General features: G+C 48.7%; 1 protein-coding gene across 2 annotated transcripts in view; it reads left to right on the top strand.

Annotated features, from left to right (window-relative positions):
- The window catches only part of LARP4B (La ribonucleoprotein 4B), a 56,180-nt gene extending 38,731 nt beyond the window's left edge, over positions 1 to 17,449 (top strand). For both annotated transcript variants that reach the window (XM_040247953.1, XM_040247952.1), the window contains 11 exons: positions 1,350 to 1,453; positions 2,755 to 2,865; positions 4,337 to 4,390; positions 4,479 to 4,688; positions 6,642 to 6,748; positions 7,227 to 7,478; positions 8,404 to 8,449; positions 10,880 to 11,044; positions 13,075 to 13,193; positions 13,290 to 13,404; positions 14,152 to 17,449. In XM_040247953.1, coding sequence (XP_040103887.1) covers positions 1,350 to 1,453; positions 2,755 to 2,865; positions 4,337 to 4,390; positions 4,479 to 4,688; positions 6,642 to 6,748; positions 7,227 to 7,478; positions 8,404 to 8,449; positions 10,880 to 11,044; positions 13,075 to 13,193; positions 13,290 to 13,404; positions 14,152 to 14,424 — 1,556 coding nt within the window. In that variant the 3' untranslated portion in view covers positions 14,425 to 17,449. The remainder of the gene's footprint in view (positions 1 to 1,349; positions 1,454 to 2,754; positions 2,866 to 4,336; positions 4,391 to 4,478; positions 4,689 to 6,641; positions 6,749 to 7,226; positions 7,479 to 8,403; positions 8,450 to 10,879; positions 11,045 to 13,074; positions 13,194 to 13,289; positions 13,405 to 14,151) is intronic.
- The last annotated feature ends 973 nt before the right edge of the window (positions 17,450 to 18,422 follow it).

The following is an 18,422-nucleotide window of genomic DNA, read 5'->3' as shown; positions in this document are numbered from 1 at the left end:
GGGTTTTCTCCCAGAAGTTCATAGTTTTAGGGCTTACAGTGTTAGGTCTGTGGTCTATTGTCAACTGATTTTTGTATGTGGTGTGGGCTCTCTACGCCCTCACATGTGCATTGCTGCCGTTCCAGTCCATTTATTAAGAAGGCTCTGCTTTCTGCAGGGCACTGCCTTTGGGCCAGTTGCCAGGGTAAACTCCCTGGTGGTTTCTCTCTGGGCCGTGTGTCTGTCCTCCATCTGTCTGTCTTGATGCCATTGCTGTAGCTTGTGGATGATACTGGCTTCACTGTGGCGTCATTCTTCGAGTAGTTTTGAATCTCCAGCTTGGTCTTGGTTCTTCTAAGTGCTTGGCATTTCCATGTGATTTTCAGAAATCAACATTTTGGTTTTTCAGAAGGTTCTATTGGTATTTTTTATTTGGGTTCATAGGCTGGATTGGAAAGTATTGTCATAAGTGTTTCAGAAGAGTTTGTACTGTAGAATAGGTGTTATTTCTTTCTTAATGTTTGGTAGGATTTTCCAGAAACCTTGTGAGCCTTGAGCGTTTTTCTCTCATAGACCCTACTTCCCAAACGTGTGCTTTGGTGCTAAGGAATGTTTCAATTTCATGTAGCTTGTCTAATTTATTAGCCTGAACTTTTTCATAGTATTCCCTTATCATCCTCTCAAATTAGTGAACCCGTCATGAAGTGATGATTCCACTCCTGGGGGTAGTAATGCGTGTCTGCACAGGGGTGCACAGCTCTGGGCCCTGGTTGTGATGTTGCTGTGTGGTGACCCAAGTCTGCCTGTGATAGACTGTCAACAGAGTGACTCCAGAAAATAAAACCTAACGAAAAGGAGATAAGATAAAAGCTACTGAAACCTGAGTTGGGCCTGTCCCCGTGCTGGCTGGCAGTGTTGACCCTTGTTTTGACGGTGGACTCTGGTTGAGGAATATCCATCACTAGGGGAGGCTGAGGGAAGAGTGTTTGGTAGCTTCTCTGAGTTCAGAATCAAGCTGTAAGGAGACAAGGGACTTACAGAAAAGAGAAAGGCTTTGTTTTGCATTGTAATGGGCTTGGGATGGTTTAAGCTGTGAAGGGCGTATGTCACAGAGTTGCCTCAGTTGCAGCTCCTGCAGGACTCCCCAGAGCCCCTAAATGTGACACATGAGATTGGTCTGAACCTTTCCAATCTTTATGTTTTAATTGTCACAGATTTGATGGTTTCCCCATTGTGTACAGCCTTCTTTAATGTACCTGGGAATATGGTCTGATATGTCCTGCTGGAGTATCTCCATCAGATTGCAGTGGAGTGCAGATAGTGGATTTATTTTAATATCTGTGTACCATCCGTTTCTCTTCTCTTTACAGCTTTACCTTTAGTCCAAGTGGATGAGAAGGGAGAGAAAGTAAGGCCAAATCAGAACCGTTGCATAGTGATACTACGCGAGATACCTGAGTCCACCCCTGTAGAAGTAAGTCATTTCTCCTCAGAAAGACACTTGGATTTTTGGAGGCATGTTTTTTCCTTTGTTCTGCGGTTTTTAGGGAGATGTATTTGAAACCAAAAATACATACTATAATGCTTTTTGGTCTCAAGACTTCACTGTACATTTTACATTAAAAAAAAATAGAGTTTATGGTAACTTTAGTATTCAGAAGTTAGAAAGAAAAAAGGTTTCAATATTTACTCATTTTGAAGTGAAAATAGTAAAGCACCAAGTTGAGACGGAGAACATGTTCATGTTGAATGACTCTCGGAGCAAGTGTTTTCACAGTGAGGGGTGCTCTGCACACCCGTGTGGCTTGTGCTCAACTTGAGCCAACATACCAATATCCATGTGTTTCTCAGTCTAATTTGGTGGTTGATTTTTTTCTCTGTAAGTCATATTTTTCTATTTCTTTGTGCACCTGGCAAATTAGGGGTGGATGCCAGGTGTTTGGGATTTTACTTTATTGGGTACAGAGTATTTTGTACTCCTTCCTATGCATGTTCCTGAGCCGTTTGCGACTCACTTCAGTGACTTGGACCCGTGGAAGCAGATTGGCCTCGCCCTGGGCCAGTGTTTCCTGAGGGCTCCGCCTGTGGTCCCGTGTGAGCTCCGTTTTCCACTCTGGCTGCTAGAGACTCTCCCTGATCCTGGAGAACTCTGGGGGGAGGGGAGGTTCTCTCCATTCCAGGTTACTGTGTCCTAAGCACAGAGCTCGGGGGGAACCCCCTGAGCTCTGTAGCTTTGTACTAGGCCTTTGCCCACCCTCCTGACACCACATCCTGGAAGTCCCACCCATGAGTCAGGCACTCTTAGACCATCTGTACCTGTTCTTCTATGGAATGCTGTCCTGCACAGCCCAGGGTACACTGTCTGAAAGCCACTATTTCATATATTTTATCTTTTGTTTGTAATTATCTTATGTGGGAGGGTAAATCTGGTTAGTCTCAAAAGTCCAGTTCATTTTTTGATTTCTTAAATTATCTTTCTCCCACTCTAAATTGTGTCATCATTAGCCTACTGGTATTTTCCCATTAATTTAATTACTGGTCTCTTGGGGTTTGGGAGAGCTGTCAGTGGGTTGTGAGCTTATTTCCTGTCACAATGGGATCTTAATTCTGAAAGCTACTTGAAATGCCTCAGCCACCTGGAGAGAGAGCCCTGGACTTTGGTGAGCTGGGGTTGTCTTTTCAGCGTCTGTCCTTAAGAACAGGCCTCATGTTTCTTTAGTGAAGACAAACAGTGCACAGTTGAGAATTAATTTCTAATTTCTCTGTTTCCTGTAGGAAGTAGAAGCACTATTTAAAGGAGATAACTTACCGAGATTTATAAACTGTGAATTTGCCTATAATGATAATTGGTTTATTACATTTGAAACAGAAGCTGATGCACAACAGGTAAGTTCTTCCTTGTGCACCCCCTGCCCCATACCCCGTGTGAAGTGCAGTTTACCAGCACTTTGCAGTCAGTACACAGTAGGGCTCAGTGTGGGCACAGGGGTGACAATTGGCTATGAGTTCAGTTCAGTCGCTCAGTCATGTCCGACTCTTTGCAACCCCGTGGACTACAGCATGCCAGGCCTCCCTGTCCATCACCAACTCCTGGAGTTTACTCAAGACTCATGTCCATTGAGTCGGTGATGCCATCCAGCCATCTCGTCCTCTGTTGTCCCCTTCTCCTCCCACCTTCAATCTTTCCCAGCATCAGGATCTTTTCCAGTGAGTCAGTTCTTCACATCAGGTGGCCAGAGTATTGGAGTTTCGGCTTCAACATCAGTCCTTCCAGTGAACACTCAGGACTGATCTCCTTTAGGATGGATTGGTTGGATCTCTTTGCAGTGCAAGGGACTCTCAAGAGTCTTCTCCAACACCACAGTTCCAAAAGCATCAATTCTTTAGTGCTCAGCTTTCTTTATAGTCCCAACTCTCACATCCATACATGAGTACTGGAAAAACATAGCTTGAGTAGATGGACCTGTGTTGGCAAAGTAATGTCTCTGCTTTTTAATATGCTGTCTAGGTTGGTCATAGCTTTTCTTCCAAGGAGCAAGCATCTTTTAAGTTCACGGCTCCAGTCACCATCTGCAGTGAACCTAAAGTATAGGGAAATCCTAAATAGGTGTGTGTGTGTGTGTGTGTGTAGACAGTTCTGTAGCAGTGTGCAGAGCATAGGCGTTATTTTCTGAGGACATGTAACATGGGCAGCCCAGGAAAACTGGTTCTGTTCTTATCTCTGTGCAGAGAATGATTTCAATATTTGGAAAAGCGTTTGGGAAATTTGTGCCTGACTCTAACGTTGCCTGGGCAGCCTTGTGTTATGAGGTGCATGAGAAGGCACTGAGGAGCCCTGGGGGAGGCGGGGCATTCAGATGGCTCCCTGCCGTGGAAGGAAGCATCGTGTTCAGAGGAAGCACTCGCCTGTGTAGAGGAACAGCCGTGGAATGTGAGGTGTGCATGGCGAGACCACAGGGGCTTCAGGAGAGAGAGGAGCCTGAAAGACAAGTTTTACCTGAATGGAGGGAAAGAGAGGGACCAGGAGAAGCAGGGTGATGGGAGGTGAGAGAAGGCAGGTGTGTGGATCAGGTGCCAGCCACCTCTCCAGCCCCCTACCAGTACGGAGAACACAGCCAGCTTGGGGGATGCAGAGCCCTCAGAGCTACGTAGGAGAACTTGGAGATGAGCAAGGAGCTGTCTAAGCAGTGACTTCAGATCTTTTAAGGAATCCATGACCCAAAAAAGGTGAAGAATCCTTGTTCTAGGTCTCATCCACCATATTCTACTACATAATTGCTTACTTGAGGTACTGAATTAATTGTAGGTTCATCTTATAAGATTAACACAATGGTATTATGGATGATTTTGTCCTCAGGCTTACAAGTATCTGAGAGAAGAAGTCAAAACCTTTCAAGGAAAACCAATTAAGGTAAGCAAGACCAGTGGTTATGCTTTACCTGCAGATCAGTGTCCTTGAGTATTCTATTAATAACAGAAACTTCTGTGTTTTCACATAGGCACGGATAAAGGCGAAGGCAATAGCTATAAACACGTTTTTGCCAAAGAATGGCTTTAGGCCTCTGGACATGAGCCTCTACACCCAGCAGCGCTACACGGCGTCGTTTTACTTACCTCCAGTCTATAGTCCCCAGCAGCAGTTCCCTCTGTACAGCCTGATAGCCCCCCAGACGTGGTCAGCGACACACAGCTATCTTGACCCGCCCTTGGTGAGTCGGCCTTACTGGAGCTCCTGTCGCAGACCCATGGCACGCTGGGCAGTAGATGCCCTCCTCTAAAGGGATGCCAGTTCAGATGGTGGGTGACAGAGACTTTGCTCTAAGGGGAACGCCAGTTTAGATGGCTGGCGATAGAGACCTCTTCTAGAGGGATGCCAGTTCAGGTGGTGCGGTCAGATGGGCCTTCACGCTCTGGGGGGGGGTTTCCGTCATTGGGAGAGAAATAGCTGCAAAAACTTGAAGAAATCTCTGATGATGCAATCCCCATCCTTTGCCCGTTTGCCTCCCTCCTGTCGTGTGTGTCCTCTCCTAGCTGTGTAGCCCTGAGAACAGCACGACACGTGGTCATGAGCTATGGGATAGCTGGGCCCTTCTGAGCACAGAAGGGGTGCAGTGGGACGTGGTCTGAAGGGGAGAGTGGGGTTTCCTAAGCTTGTGACAGTCCCGGACAATGGAGGATGGATGGCAGGCTTCACTGCACATTGCTGATGCTCTCTTTTTTGCAAACTAGGACTGTGGCAGTGTCCATCACACTCAGGTGAATGGTTGCTCCAGAGGAGGCCTACTGTGTGCTTTTGTCTCTAGGCTCTAGTTGTGTTTGTCCTTCACCTCCGCATCAGTTGTCTGGACGAGTGGCTGGTCCCTTTCGTCTGGCTGGGCCATGTGATGCCCAGCAACTGCTCTAAAACAGGTTGTGTCATTGTGAGCAGGAGCGGCGAGATGGGGCCAGTTAGTTCTCAACAAGTTGTGTTACCAACTGCCTTAGCAACCAGTTTATTTTTACTTTAACTCTTGAGCACAGTTACTTAAATTCCATAGTTTTATGTGTAAAATTGCACGTATGAAGTGATTGATCTCAAGTGTTCTTCCATGATTTACAGTCTTCAGAATCTAGTTCTGCTGTGATGGGCATGTTTCTAAGTACACAATCGTTCCACAGAAGAACTTCAGAGATGCTAACACAGGTTTCACTGCATCTTTCTCCCTCAGAATTTCCCTTTTGTTGGTTTCATTTTCTTTTACAGTTTTGAGTGATTTTATTTTGGTCTTGAACTGTTTCTAGTCATCCTGTTACAGCTTTTGGTTGCTCTAGTTAAGAGGAATCACCAGCTTTTTGACTCTTCCTTTCATTTTAATGTAGGCGGGAACTGGGTGGCACTTGGGGGTTAAATGCCTTGGATCAATCAAGGAATGTTGTTTATACAGAAAGTGTTTGAAACCACAGTTCAGAATCCAGAAAACTGGAGTGATCCCTCTTCATCTTTTTTTAAAAAGAACCATTTCAACACTAAGTTTTATCTTATTTTTATGACTAGATTTTTTAAAACAATTGGCTGATATTTAAAATTCTGCACTTAAGCTATTTTACATTTTAAGATTATATTTAGTATTGTGTCTTTTAAGGGCACTGTGACCCTGTTTAATTTTTTTCTGACATAATATGTTAGTATATTTGTATGCAGTATATTACCATGAATTGTGAGTTGGGCCATAATTATGAATGATCTGAAAATACCATGATACTCAGAGCAAGACTTACATGCAGTTGAGGTTAAAAGAGCCTCTCAGAAGTCATGATTATGACACAGATCCCTGACTGTCCCTAGGATTGAGGACTCTGATGGATTTTTTGGAAGTCACCAGTAACAAAGAGTTGCTGGCTTGGTGTTGGCACAGTGTGGGTGTTGGCCTGGGCACTGGGACTCTGGAAATGAGCGAGTGGGTCCCGTGCTCTGCCTGTGCTCAGCGAGGGAGGTGGGGGTCAGGGGGTGGGCTTCTGGGCAGATGTTCCCTTCCATGTGTGTGAGGCAGATTCCCGGGGGTTGCTGTGGGCTCTCAGGACACCTTGGCCATCCTGCCCAGCGCTCTTCCACGTGGTTAGTGCTCCAAGTGTGATGTGAACATCCAGTACCAGATTGAACCAACTTGAAGTCTGTTTTCTAGGTAACGCCATTTCCAAATACTGGATTTATAAATGGGTTCACGTCTCCAACCTTCAAACCTGCCGCATCTCCTCTGGCTTCACTCAGACAGTACCCTCCGAGGAGCAGGCAAGTCTGTGAGGGGGAAGGCTGCAGTCTTTGCAGGGTTGTAACAGGAGGTCGCCACCACACTATGCACTGCCAAAGGCTAGCAGGTGCATGTGATCACACTCAGTGGTCACACTCAGTGGAGAGGCTGTGCCCAGCTCACTGCCAGTGGGTGTGACCAGCAGTCCGGCCCACTGGGATGAAAGACTCAAGCATGGAGCTCCCTGTCGTGTGTGCCCCAGTGCCCCGTGGGGACAGGTGCACTGCCTCTGTGCGCGTCTGCTTTCCATTTGGATGTAGCTGCAGCCACGCAGAACATTGATGCTGTGTTTAGGTTTGCTTTACCAGACGTGTCAGGGGCTGACTGCTTAAAGTATCATTGCTAATATTTCCCCTATTAGAGAGCAGACTTTTGCTCAGCCATTTCTGTGTTGGCACACCTGTTTCCTAACACTGTGATCATTTGGCAACTGAGTGTGCACAAACGTTTCATCTGCAGGAATCCTAGTAAGTCTCACTTGCGCCATGCCATCCCCAGTGCAGAGAGGGGCCCCGGGCTGCTGGAAAGTCCTTCCATATTTAACTTCACTGCTGATCGCTTGATGAACGGTGTGCGCAGCCCACAAGTGAGGCAGACGGCTCAGCCGCGAGCTCGGCTCCAGAACCCTCCGGCCTTTGCCAAGAGAGACGTGGGGCCGGGGCGCGTGGAGCAGAGCAGCTTCGAGTCCTCCCCGGGCTTAGGCAGAGGGAGGTGAGTGCTCATGATTTCTGTTGGACGGGTACTGTGGGCACTACTTAAAACTATTAGTAGTGTCAAATTCCATGAATTTAAATGTCCCTCACAGAAAATCAAAGGGAAGGCTATAACTATCCAAGGTCTTGTATAGTCACTCACAGGGTTGGTTACTTTTAGAGCAGAGACTTGACTGGTCCCATCTTTGTGGTGACAGGACACTGTTCCGTGGAACCGAGGGTGGGCCAGACCCTGGGTCCTGGTCATTAACGTGCCGGCCCTGGCTGGGCAGCTGTATGGATTATCAGAGCATGGAAGCCATCAGGGCAGTGAAGTGTCTTGGTGCTCTCAGGCCTGCGTGACATCCATTCGGAAGGTGGGGTTGTTGCTGGGCTTAAGCCGAGTTTGGGGAAGGGCACTGAAGCCAGCGGTTTAGACCTTGAACCTTGGAAACATGCCTTAGGAACCATGGAGTAAAAGGCTGGCAGACGGGAGAGGAAGCCCTGTGTGGTTCAGTGGAGTGAGGGCTGGGGGCTTGGGAGTGGACCAGTCTACCTGGGCTATTGCCCTTGGATGATCAATCCGATGGATCATCGTTGCTGGTTTATTTTTTTTTTCTTTTCCACAATTCACCTTTATAGCTCCGTGTCGGATTTTACACACCTTGCCACTCCAACTGAATGGATGTTCGAATATTCATATCATAACAAAAATTATAAATGGGAAAATTATTTAAATCAATGTTTTCTTTTATATCCCTATCTAGACCTCAGTTTTACTTCTTTATTATAAAATTTGTTTTCCTTATAAGATTGGGATTTTAGAATCTAAAGCCATCTATAGTAGATTACAAAGTTGTGAAGACTGAACGTGCGCACGCTGTGCTCAGTGAAATCTGTTTCGAGTGGAAAAGGTCACAGTCTGCTGCTTTCCTCTTCTCTAGGAAGAGCTCCTTTGGTTATCGGAAGAAGCGGGAGGAGAAGTTCACAGTGAGTACCTCAGAGCCCTGCCACTTTTGCCTGACGTTTCAACCCCACTTACACTGAACAAGCATGAGGTTTGATGAAGGTGTGATAAGGAGCTTTTAGACATGGTCCTGCGGTTTTCTCGCCATGTGGTGTTGGCTGGGTAATGATGGCCCTTTTCGCTGCTCTGAAGAGGAGGTGATGGCTGGTTTCCTGAGAAACCCCTGACTTCCCTGTGCAGCACACAGGTGCACCCAGGGGCGGCTTGCATATGTGTGGTTTATCCACAGGCATCCAGATGGGTGCTTTCTGTATGGGTAACCAGGTAGTGGTGTACTTTGAAATTACTGGCACCATGAGTTTGGACAAGCAGAATGAACTCCTCCCACGTAGGAATTGGCTCATCAGTGTTTTTCATTCAAAATATTTTACTCTGTACCCACTGTGTGGAAAGTATTTTACACAGTGCCTTCTGTAGCTTACAGTCAGGACAGACCCAAAATCAGTCAGTGATGGGCATACAGGGGTGACTGTGTCGCTTAGTGACTGCACAGCTCTCCCTCTAGGTGGCTCTGCAGCGCTCTGATGGGGGCGAGCACCTGCCACTGTGGGCGCTGTGCCTGTGGACGTGGGCTGTCTATGCAGAGCTCCTCACCTGGAAGCTGGAGAAGACCCTGAGGCAGTTCTCCATCTGGACCCCAAGCCATCGAGTTATGCGCTCCCCCTATAGGACATAGCTTTTATTTGCCTAGAGTTTAGAAAGTGCATGTTGGTAATAAGTGAATCTCCTGATTTTACCATATTTGTCAGTTCAGTCTAGTTTTTGGGGACTCCTTTGGTAAGGCAATTTGTGTCGGTTGGTTCCAGTTGGAATGCGTGAATTTCTGTACATTTAGACCAACAGAACGGGCATCTGTCTCTTGATATCCTGGTCACCCCACAGGAGTCATCCCCCTGCTCACTGCATCATCTCCAGGGGGAAATGTATCCCGTCGCCATGCTGGTCTCGTTCTGTGTCGTGTTCCTAATCTGTGTGTTCATGCCTGGAACCACTCAGATGCCCACACACGTGGTGTAGGTGTGTGTATTTGACAGTGAGCCCGTCGCTGCAGTAGGTGTTCTGAGCACCTGAGAAGCTTAGAGGCAGGTGGCAGACATGAACTGGAGGCCAGGCCACACTCCCTGGGACCAGGGATGGCACTCATGCCTCACCTAAAGCCATTTAGACTCTAAAAATGTTCAAACACTGCTTCTTTGGTCCTAAAAGCCAGGTCTTCCTTCCTAGAAATGCTCGTCTTCTGAAAAGCTGGGTTCACCTCAGAAACGTGCAGAGCTTTAAAGTGAAGCCTCTGAAAATTGGTTTGAGGTGAGCATGGCCCAGCTTGTGCTGGGCTGCAGGGCACAGTGCAGCCTGGTTCGGAGGAGGGCACATGCATAAGCACGGTTGGCGGCCCGTAGGCACCAGTGCCGCAGAGGAGAAGGCCAAAACCCCAGCGCATACTTGGGCAGTGGTCAGCTTGATTTCATCCTTGACCTGGGCTCCTGAGCTCTACCACAGTTTCTCTAGATTTTACTTCTGTAGAGATGCCTGTTGGTATTAAGTTTCTGGGAAATTGTGGCCTTTCCTGTGAAGTAAGCCCCAGGAGGGCATGACTTTCTGTCCAAGTAGCCCACCATTCAGCTAAAAATACCTGTGTTCTTCGCAATGTAAGCTCACGTCCCCTTTCCGCCTCATCTCTCTTAGCTCAGGAGCTAGGTGCTCAGAACGGCTGCTGGTAGGCTGACAAGGAACGTTGTGTTAAAAAAACATATCACCGCCTTTCTCCTGAGGTCTTGGACTTAAAAGTTTTACTTGAGTATCATGCTGAGTTTACATTTTTGAAGTCAGGGAGTGTGATAGAATCTCTTGTTAAATACCATGCTTTTACATGCTGATTAAAAATATTAGGGGTTTCAATAAGTTAATTTTCAGGTAACTAAAACCCCCCTCCCTTTTCTATTAAACGTTTTTTAATGGAAATTCTTGTGAAATTTCTAACATAAGTTGTACAGAGTTAAGAGCATGACTTTTGTTTTCTTCTACTTTCTCCTCTTACAATTTCTTAGATTATAGACTCTGCTGTGGTAACACAGAACTTGTGTGGAGGTGAATAAGGTTAATGTCAAGATGCAGGTTCTCAGGACTTTGCTGTGTCCCACTGTTCTGTGTCAGCTGCCTGGAGATCTGGGTGTCGCACACATCCAGCTCTTACTGCATGTTTGAGCGTGGCCGGCAGAGCCCTGCGGTTCCTTCTGCCTTTTCAGCTCCGCTTTCATGGGTGAAGCTGCCTAACCAGGTGACCTTTGATAGGTGACCACGTTGGCAGGGTTGAGGACCTCAGAGACTAGGGAGGTGTTTCTGAGCCCCTCTTGCCCAGCCACCCTGGGCAACTGCACCGTGTTCTTCTCTTTCAGAGGAGTCAGACTCAGTCTCCAACGCCGCCCAGACCGCCGTCCCCCAGCTTCGAATTAGGCCTGTCCAGCTTCCCCCCACTGCCTGGGGCAGCAGGGCATTTGAAGACAGAGGACTTGTTTGAGAACAGGCTGTCCGGCTTGCTCGCAGGAACATCCAAAGAAAGGGTAAGATGTCCGAGCCTGATGCTTGCTCTTGCTCTTCACAGGCATGCTGTTTTCCACGTGTGGAAGAGGCTTGTGGAGGGCAAGTGACGCAGTGGCCTCCCAGGTTTTGAGTGGCAGGGTCAGAGAGGAGCCCTGTGCTGCTGGGTTATAGAAATGCAGGTTGTGTCATTATTCTTGTTTTTTAGGACCTGCTTTCATTTTCCAGATCAGCAGAGTGAAAATGAAAAATCTGAATCATGCCAGAAATAACATGTTTTGAATAATCTACATGAATGACTAGAAGCCTGAGCAACTTCACTGTAATACAGGGGAGCCGGTTGGTGACCTCTGTGGGCTGCCATGCTCCTAGGGGTTACTCCTTAGCAGTGACTCCATCCTGGGAATGATGAGCACTGTGGGCGCCAGGCGCTCCCTGTGGCTCTGCTGCCGGCAACAGCAGAGGGACCGAGCTGCTGCCAGGACCAGGGCGGGGGTCGAAACGCCTCGCCCAGCACCCCTCTGAGCTCTCGGCCTGGCTCTCACCACCATCACCCCCATGCCCTTTCCCCCTCCCACCATCGCCCCACCTGCTGCCCCCTAATCTGAGTCAGTATCCCCATCCATAGCATCTGGACCTGGGGAAACCTGCAGAGACCCTTAGTGCCAGGCAGGGTCATGGTACCCTTTAAGCCAGGTCTTTGGTTGTCTCATACTGGTGTGTGATTACTGCTTCTGTTTTTAGCCTTCGAGATTGAGAGGGTTCCGCATTTTATTTTAGAGAGAAGCACGTAGTAAGCTTGATGTGCCCTGCGCATCACTGTGTACCTTAAACTCCAGACAGTGATGTCTGAGGTGTCAGTTCCCTGTGGAGTGATGGCAGAGTCGGTGCGGCCAGTCCTAGCTTCATGTGGACCCCATTTCCCTCAAGGTGGGCAGAGGAACAGGACAAGCAGGCTTCTACCTTGTTTCAAAAATAGCTTAAAAACAAATTCTTTTTACTTTTTTTTTTTACATTTCAAGTTTGTGTGAAATTTATCTTGAGGAAAGAAATGCTGCTTTTAAGAAGCCTGAGCCTGATTCCAGCTGGAAGGGCCCGTGTCACTGCTTCTCAGCAGAAGACCTTGGTGGCGTGTAGGGCCCTGGGAGGCCCAGACAGGACAGGTTCTGACAACACAGCAGCACCGCACATGCCCTGGGCGTGAGGGGGCTTTTACACAAAGGAGGCATTTCCATGCCCGTGTTTCCACCACCCTTGAGTACAAAATCATGAGAGATGATGGTTCTCATGGCCCCTGGGTTGCCATTACCACCTCCCTTGTGCCTAGGTAGCCATTCCCTCCTCCAGGAAGAGGTATCTACCTGACCCAGGGATTGAACCCTGGTCTCCTGGGTGGGGAGGGATGTGCTGTTTCCTGCAGAGTTCTCCCTTCTGAACGTTCTATCTGCTTTGAAGAGCGAGATTTTGAGAAAAGGCCTGTTGGCAATCAGGCTCCCTTCCAGCTCATTATTTGTTCTGTCGCCTTTTTTAATTAAGAAAATGGCTGTGTGTTTGAGTGGTCATGGCCTATTGCCAGGTGTCTGCCTTAAACAGACTAAGTCTCTTTGCTTCCTGTTGAGTCAGGAGAGTTCACATCAGCTTTCAGGGGCTGCTGGTGAATTCAGGTGGAAACTGCCGTGCTCACCCCTCAAGGCACTCAGGTTCAGTCAGTGTGGAGCATGCACTGATGTCCCTGCAATGCTGAGCCGTGCTGGACTCTGCTGGGGACTCTGTGCCATAGATGTGAGAGTTCAGGTGCCGGCAGCTCAGATGAGTGCGGTCTGGTCCCTTTGGGACGGTGAGTGTGTCAGCCACTGTGCTTGCACACAGAGGAAGGCTGGAGACCGGCAGGGTCTGCCCAGAGGAGGGGCAGCTGCAGTGTCCCCTCTGCCCAGGGTTGGCCCACGCCTGCTCCCGAAGACAGTGGACACCATCGCTGTGTGTTTAAGATCATTGACAGAGTCCTGCTGGCCGTGCCTCGTGTGTAATGATGAACTGTTCTTCGTGGTTACAGAGCCTGAATGCAGATGCCAGCACGAACACTCTTCCTGCTGTGCACCCACGAGAGCCCTTGGCGCCCTGTGCCGTGTCCACAGCCTGCGAGCGCACCCCCTCCCCTGCCCGCCCGCCCGAGTAAGTCCAGCCATGCCTGGGACCCCGCGTCCAGTGCCCTCTGCGGGGCTGCCCACTCATGTCCACTCATGTATGTGCCCGGTGGCATCTTTCCAGGGACGCCAAGGTGGTGGAGAAGCAGAGGGAAACCCCGAGTGTGGACAGACCGCCTCCTGCCCTGGCCCTGAGCACCACTGCAAGTAAATCGGTGCAGGTGAACGGTGCCGCCTCGGTACGTGCCCGCAGGGGTTGGGGGATGCCCAGGGGCTTCCAGAGGGGTGGCCATGCACGCGCACAGCAGGCCCTCTGCACAGGGTACCAGGGCCTTGGGTGATAACTCCAGCTGACCGCTGTGGCTGTTCATCATCTGAGGAGCTGCGGCTTTCAGCTCCTGTACCTCGTGGATCAGCGGGCCCCCCTCCCACCCTACTGCTCTTCCTTTCATTTTTAAGTTACAAATGGTTGATGGAGATGACAGACTTTAAATGTCCTCTTCTGTCATTTAGCCTTCATGCTTCCACTTACCTGGAAACCCCCTCCCCTTTTTTAAGTTGTTACCTCTGACTTTCCTGTATCACATCTCCAGCCCCCCACATGGTCCGGCCGTCCTCTTCCTCAGTCCTGGAGGCCGCATGGTCAGCAAAAGCAGCTGCTGCTCTCATTCTTGGAGCTGCCTGGTGTCTGCCGCCTCTTTGGGCTTGTCTGTGCCTCGGAAGTGCCCACAGGGCAGAGGCTGGAAGGAGTTCAGTCTGCACTCTTCTTCTCCATGCCTTTTATCCTTTTATCCATTTTTACAAAGTATTTGTAGAGTGTCTTGGAGGGAAAGTTGTGCTCCAGGGGAAACTCAGTTGTTGAAATGCAGGAACTCTTCATTTAAGATACTTCTGAATGTGGTTACAGCTGGAAGCTTGTATCTCTGCCTCTGTGAACCTGATTCTCACATGTCATCACACTAATCCCAGAGTTGTCCATTTCCCAGGAATTGCGAAAACCCAGCTACGCAGAGATTTGTCAGAGGACAAGTAGAGAGCCACCGTCTTCCCCGTTGCAACCCCAGAAAGAACAGAAGCCAAACCCGGTCGGCTGTGGGAAGGAAGAGAGGAAGGTCATGGAGAGAGACCCCCCCGCCCCCAAATCCAGCCCAGGACCACCCAAAGACCAGAGGAGGCCGCTGGGCCGCCGGCCGTCACCCCCGGGCTTGGGGCGGCGTCCGCACAGAGAACAGAGCCCCCCACCCAGGCCCCCTCAGTGAGCACTGAGGTCTGGGAGGGCTGCGAGGAGCTGAGGTCGCCACAACTAGGCACTATGCCGCTCGGACGTGAGTGAGCCGCTGGCTAGGAGCTTGCAGTGTAGACGAGGCCCACAAGGTGCCTGCAAGTTATTTTTCTTCTATGAGTCGGATTTCCCCCCTCTTGAAAAAAATCTATTTTTCAGGATTTAATTAATATAAACCTTATTTTAGGTTGGTGCTTAACTGGAGGTGATGCATAAGTCTGATTTTTTTCAGGATAGAAAATGCATTTGTCCTAACAAATTGATATTTTTTATTAAGCCTCCATGTGGCTATGAATGCAAGCTATATATATAGTGAGTTTTTCTAAATTAAGCGGAACTATGCTACTTCATTTTTTAAAATAACTGGTTAGCAAGTGCGTATCTCTGAGATGTCCAGGCCGCCGGGTGAAGCTGAGGACCGAGGGAGGAGGACTGAGGTGATGCTGTGAGCGCAGCTTGGGGGAGCGGGCGGGGCTCGCCAGCCTGGGAGCTGCCCTTCGCTCGGAAGCCTAACAGGTGGTTCTAGCATTTTCTAAGCAGAGTCCGGTTTTGGTCCACTGGGCAGAGTAAGCCTGCACAGCCCCGAGAGCCCTCTTGTTCTGCCAGCAAGTAACCAGCTCCTCACTCTAGTCTCAAGTGGCTGTTATGTAAGATAAACTCAAAGCACATTGTGAATAGAACTCAAATGAAATATAAACTTTGTAGCCCACTGACATGTTACCGCAAAATTGTACCCTGATGTTTTGCTCCCGCAAGTGGGTGGGGAGTGGGTGGGGAGGGTGTGGAGCTCGCCTCACAGTCGGCCTTCCCGCTGCCCCCCCCCCCACCTCCCCGGGCCTCCCGGCACCCCCCCAGATCCTCCCGGCCCCCGCGCGGATCGTGGGGGAGGTGGTCATGGTGCCCTCCAGTGGCGGAGGGTCCCAGCCCACTCTCCTTACCTCCAAGACAGGGTCAATGATCCCTCCAAGTGCTGCTCTCCAAGAACACGCATGCACTAAAGCTAGCAGTTGATAATAAAGTTTAACATAAATTATTTTGTTTTAAAATGCCTAAATTTTTTCTTTACGTATTCTAAGCAGCAGACATTAAAATAAGAATATTTCCTGCTAAATGTAACCATACAGTTTATTCCACAAAATGTTATTTAATAAGATGAGGGTTTTTTTTTTTTAAAGAGATTATTTCCATCCAATATTTAAAGACTTGAATTTTATTTAAACTTGAAAATGACTTTGCCTTAACTTTTGTATAGGACAGCTTAAGAGTTCTGAGATGGGCCTGGGTTGGCATGAGTGGGGTCTGCTGTCACGGTGTCACTGGGTGAGCACTGTAGGGAGGACTAGCAGCCGTGTTTGTAATTTACCTGGAAGATCTTACACAGTTGATCTTTTTTCAGATTGTTGAAAAATCCTGTAAATGAAAATAGTCGATACTGTATTAAATATGTGCACTTGGGAGTGTGTGCTTTGCTTGTACAGTTGTAAATAATCAGAACATATTAAAAAGGTACCCTAAAGAGAAAAATCTGATAAAAATTGATATATTATAAATGTTACTATTGACCTGGATGTAGATAAACTCAATGTTGTGGTTTGAATATTATTTTAATTTGTTGAAGTTTTTTTTTCTTTTTCTCTTGTACTGGTGTGTTGAACTGATTTCTGCCTCTTTGCTGCTGCGAAAGGGAGATGGAAGTCTGATTAAAACCTTCGAATGTTTTCCTGCTCTTAAAAGTATGTTAAGTATGTACTAATCACAGCTAATTGTGAAAGGGTTTTCAAAATGTAATCTGTCAAGTGGAAACTGGCAGGATCTGCAAGTGAAAGTGAAAAATAATCTCTTTAGAATCACAAATGGCTAATAAGCATGACACGCCTGAGGAGGAAAGCAGGCCCGTCTCCTGGAGAGCAGCGTCTTTGTTCAAAGGCCTGGACACCCACACGGTGCTCATGTTTCCAAGGCCCCTGAAAGGAGCAGGGAATTTACTTCATTATAGTTGTGAGATTGCTGACAAAGAGAGTTTGAAATGATTGACCTGTTCCACCGAAACCAGTGCATACTATAGGAAGAGCTGGAGAGGCCCAGGACCCTGTGATGTGGCTGCCGGAGGAGGGAGCAATGCAGCATGTTGCCCTGAAGTCCAAGCCCCGTGGAGCCCAGACACTGGTTTTCAGTAGGCCCCTCCCTGGAGGGCCATCTGCACTGTGTGGCCCTGTGACGGCAGCCGGGCCCCCAAGTGGTGTGACCCATTGGTCACATGAGGCCTCCGCTCCCGCAGCCTCGAGTCTAGACTTCACTTGGATGTCATTTTTATTGCATCCTTTTTAATTAAGCAAGGGTGATATGCCAAATAGCCATGTAATGTCCCCCAAACCCGCCTTTCTGAGGTTCCCGAGATTTTTCACTCACAGAAAGCACGGGGGTGTCTGGCTTCCTGCCACATAGCATCTCTCTGCGGGCAGTCCCTCAGGTAGAGTCAGAGACGGCGGCACAGACGGCGTTCTCCTCGGACAATTATACAGTGTCGTTTGGAGAGTTGCGGGGAGAGCCCCGCCCTGTTTCACATGAATTTCGCACAGTCGTTGCTCTCTGAGAGTCCGTGTCATGCTGTTTCTGATCAGGCCCTCCTGTAACCACCACTGGCAGTCGCTAGTGTGGCAAGAAATGTGTCACGTTGCCACGTGGTCAGGGCCACCACGGCGCCACGTGGAGTCTGCACTGGGGCCTCGGCCTCAGGGCAGGCATGGCCAGAGTCTGCAGCCAGGTCTGAGGAGCAGCGGACGATGGGCCTGAAGGAGCAGCCATGGCGCCAGCTTGCAGGAGGGCAGGGGCACGGACGCCTTGCCAGGGCTTCTGTTTCTGTTCTACTTTTTTTCATTAAGACTGGAATCAAGCTTATGTGTAAACTATTGGTAATTTAAGTTTCCTTTTGTGTCATTCAGTGTAAAACTGTCTAATTTGAAAAAATGTAGGTTATGAAAAATAAAGATTTAGGCACTGTTTGGGTTTTCTTTTGACTTTTTTAAAATTATAATTTTCAAGAATGCAACTTTTAAAAAAATAGTATTTTATCTGATCCCATGTATGTCATGAGAATGAAGTATGGGTTCCATCGTCTCTTAAGTCCTTGCAGTGGGAGTGCTGTGCCCCGTGGCTCAGTTGTAAGCCTGCAGGGTGGGCACTCAGGCAAGTATTAGTGAGAATACAGATCGTTAAATCCAAGGTTTACCACGAGAATAAGTATCCTTGTGTCGGGCTCTTCTGTTTCTTCTGTTAAATGTTCTTAACTCAGGAAATGCCGACATAAAGTCACCTAGGGTAGAGATGGGGCCATCATGTTCAAATCCTAAGTGAGCCTCAGAAACTGTGATGGACTTGACCCTAAGTTCAGCAGTAGCCCACACCCACGCTGACCCCTTGGAGCCATCCCATGCCTGCAGTAGCTCAGGCTTCTGGGCCTCCCAAGGTCTGTTCGGAGACCAGGTCTTTTTCGGTGCAAAAGGTATTGTCCACAGCAGGTGTGACCCACTGAATTAGCCTAAGACAGCCATGGAGCCTGCACATACTCAATGTGTACATGGGATGAACACACACACCTGTGGACCCAGGATTCTAGCACCCTGAGGAGCATTGACTGATTTCAAGCTGCTCAACGTTGTCAGAAGCCCCTGGGGCCATGCTGAAGCTCTGGCTCTACCCCAGCCTGGGGAGCCTGGTCTGATGGGCTCAGTGGGGCCAGGGAGTGAGGCTATCTCCAGACCCCTTTGGTCTGCACCTGTCTGCTGACCAGTTGACTTTGGGGTCCTGGTCCAGACAGACGAACCCACCCCTAACCTTTATCCTCTTCCTACCATGAAATGCTTAGTCCTCAAAGTGAAGAAGTGCAAGCTCTGACCTGCTGGGTGGGACCTGCAGCAGGTCAGCAAGATGCACACATGCCCTTCTCACCCAACCCAGGGGCCAGTGGGCCTCCAC

The sequence above is a fragment of the Oryx dammah genome, unplaced genomic scaffold, assembly GCF_014754425.2.
Source record: "Oryx dammah isolate SB20612 unplaced genomic scaffold, SCBI_Odam_1.1 HiC_scaffold_10, whole genome shotgun sequence".
NCBI classification, from domain to species: Eukaryota; Metazoa; Chordata; class Mammalia; order Artiodactyla; family Bovidae; genus Oryx; species Oryx dammah.
Note: the sequence above shows the minus strand (reverse complement) of the source record. Positions and strands in the feature narration are given on the sequence as shown.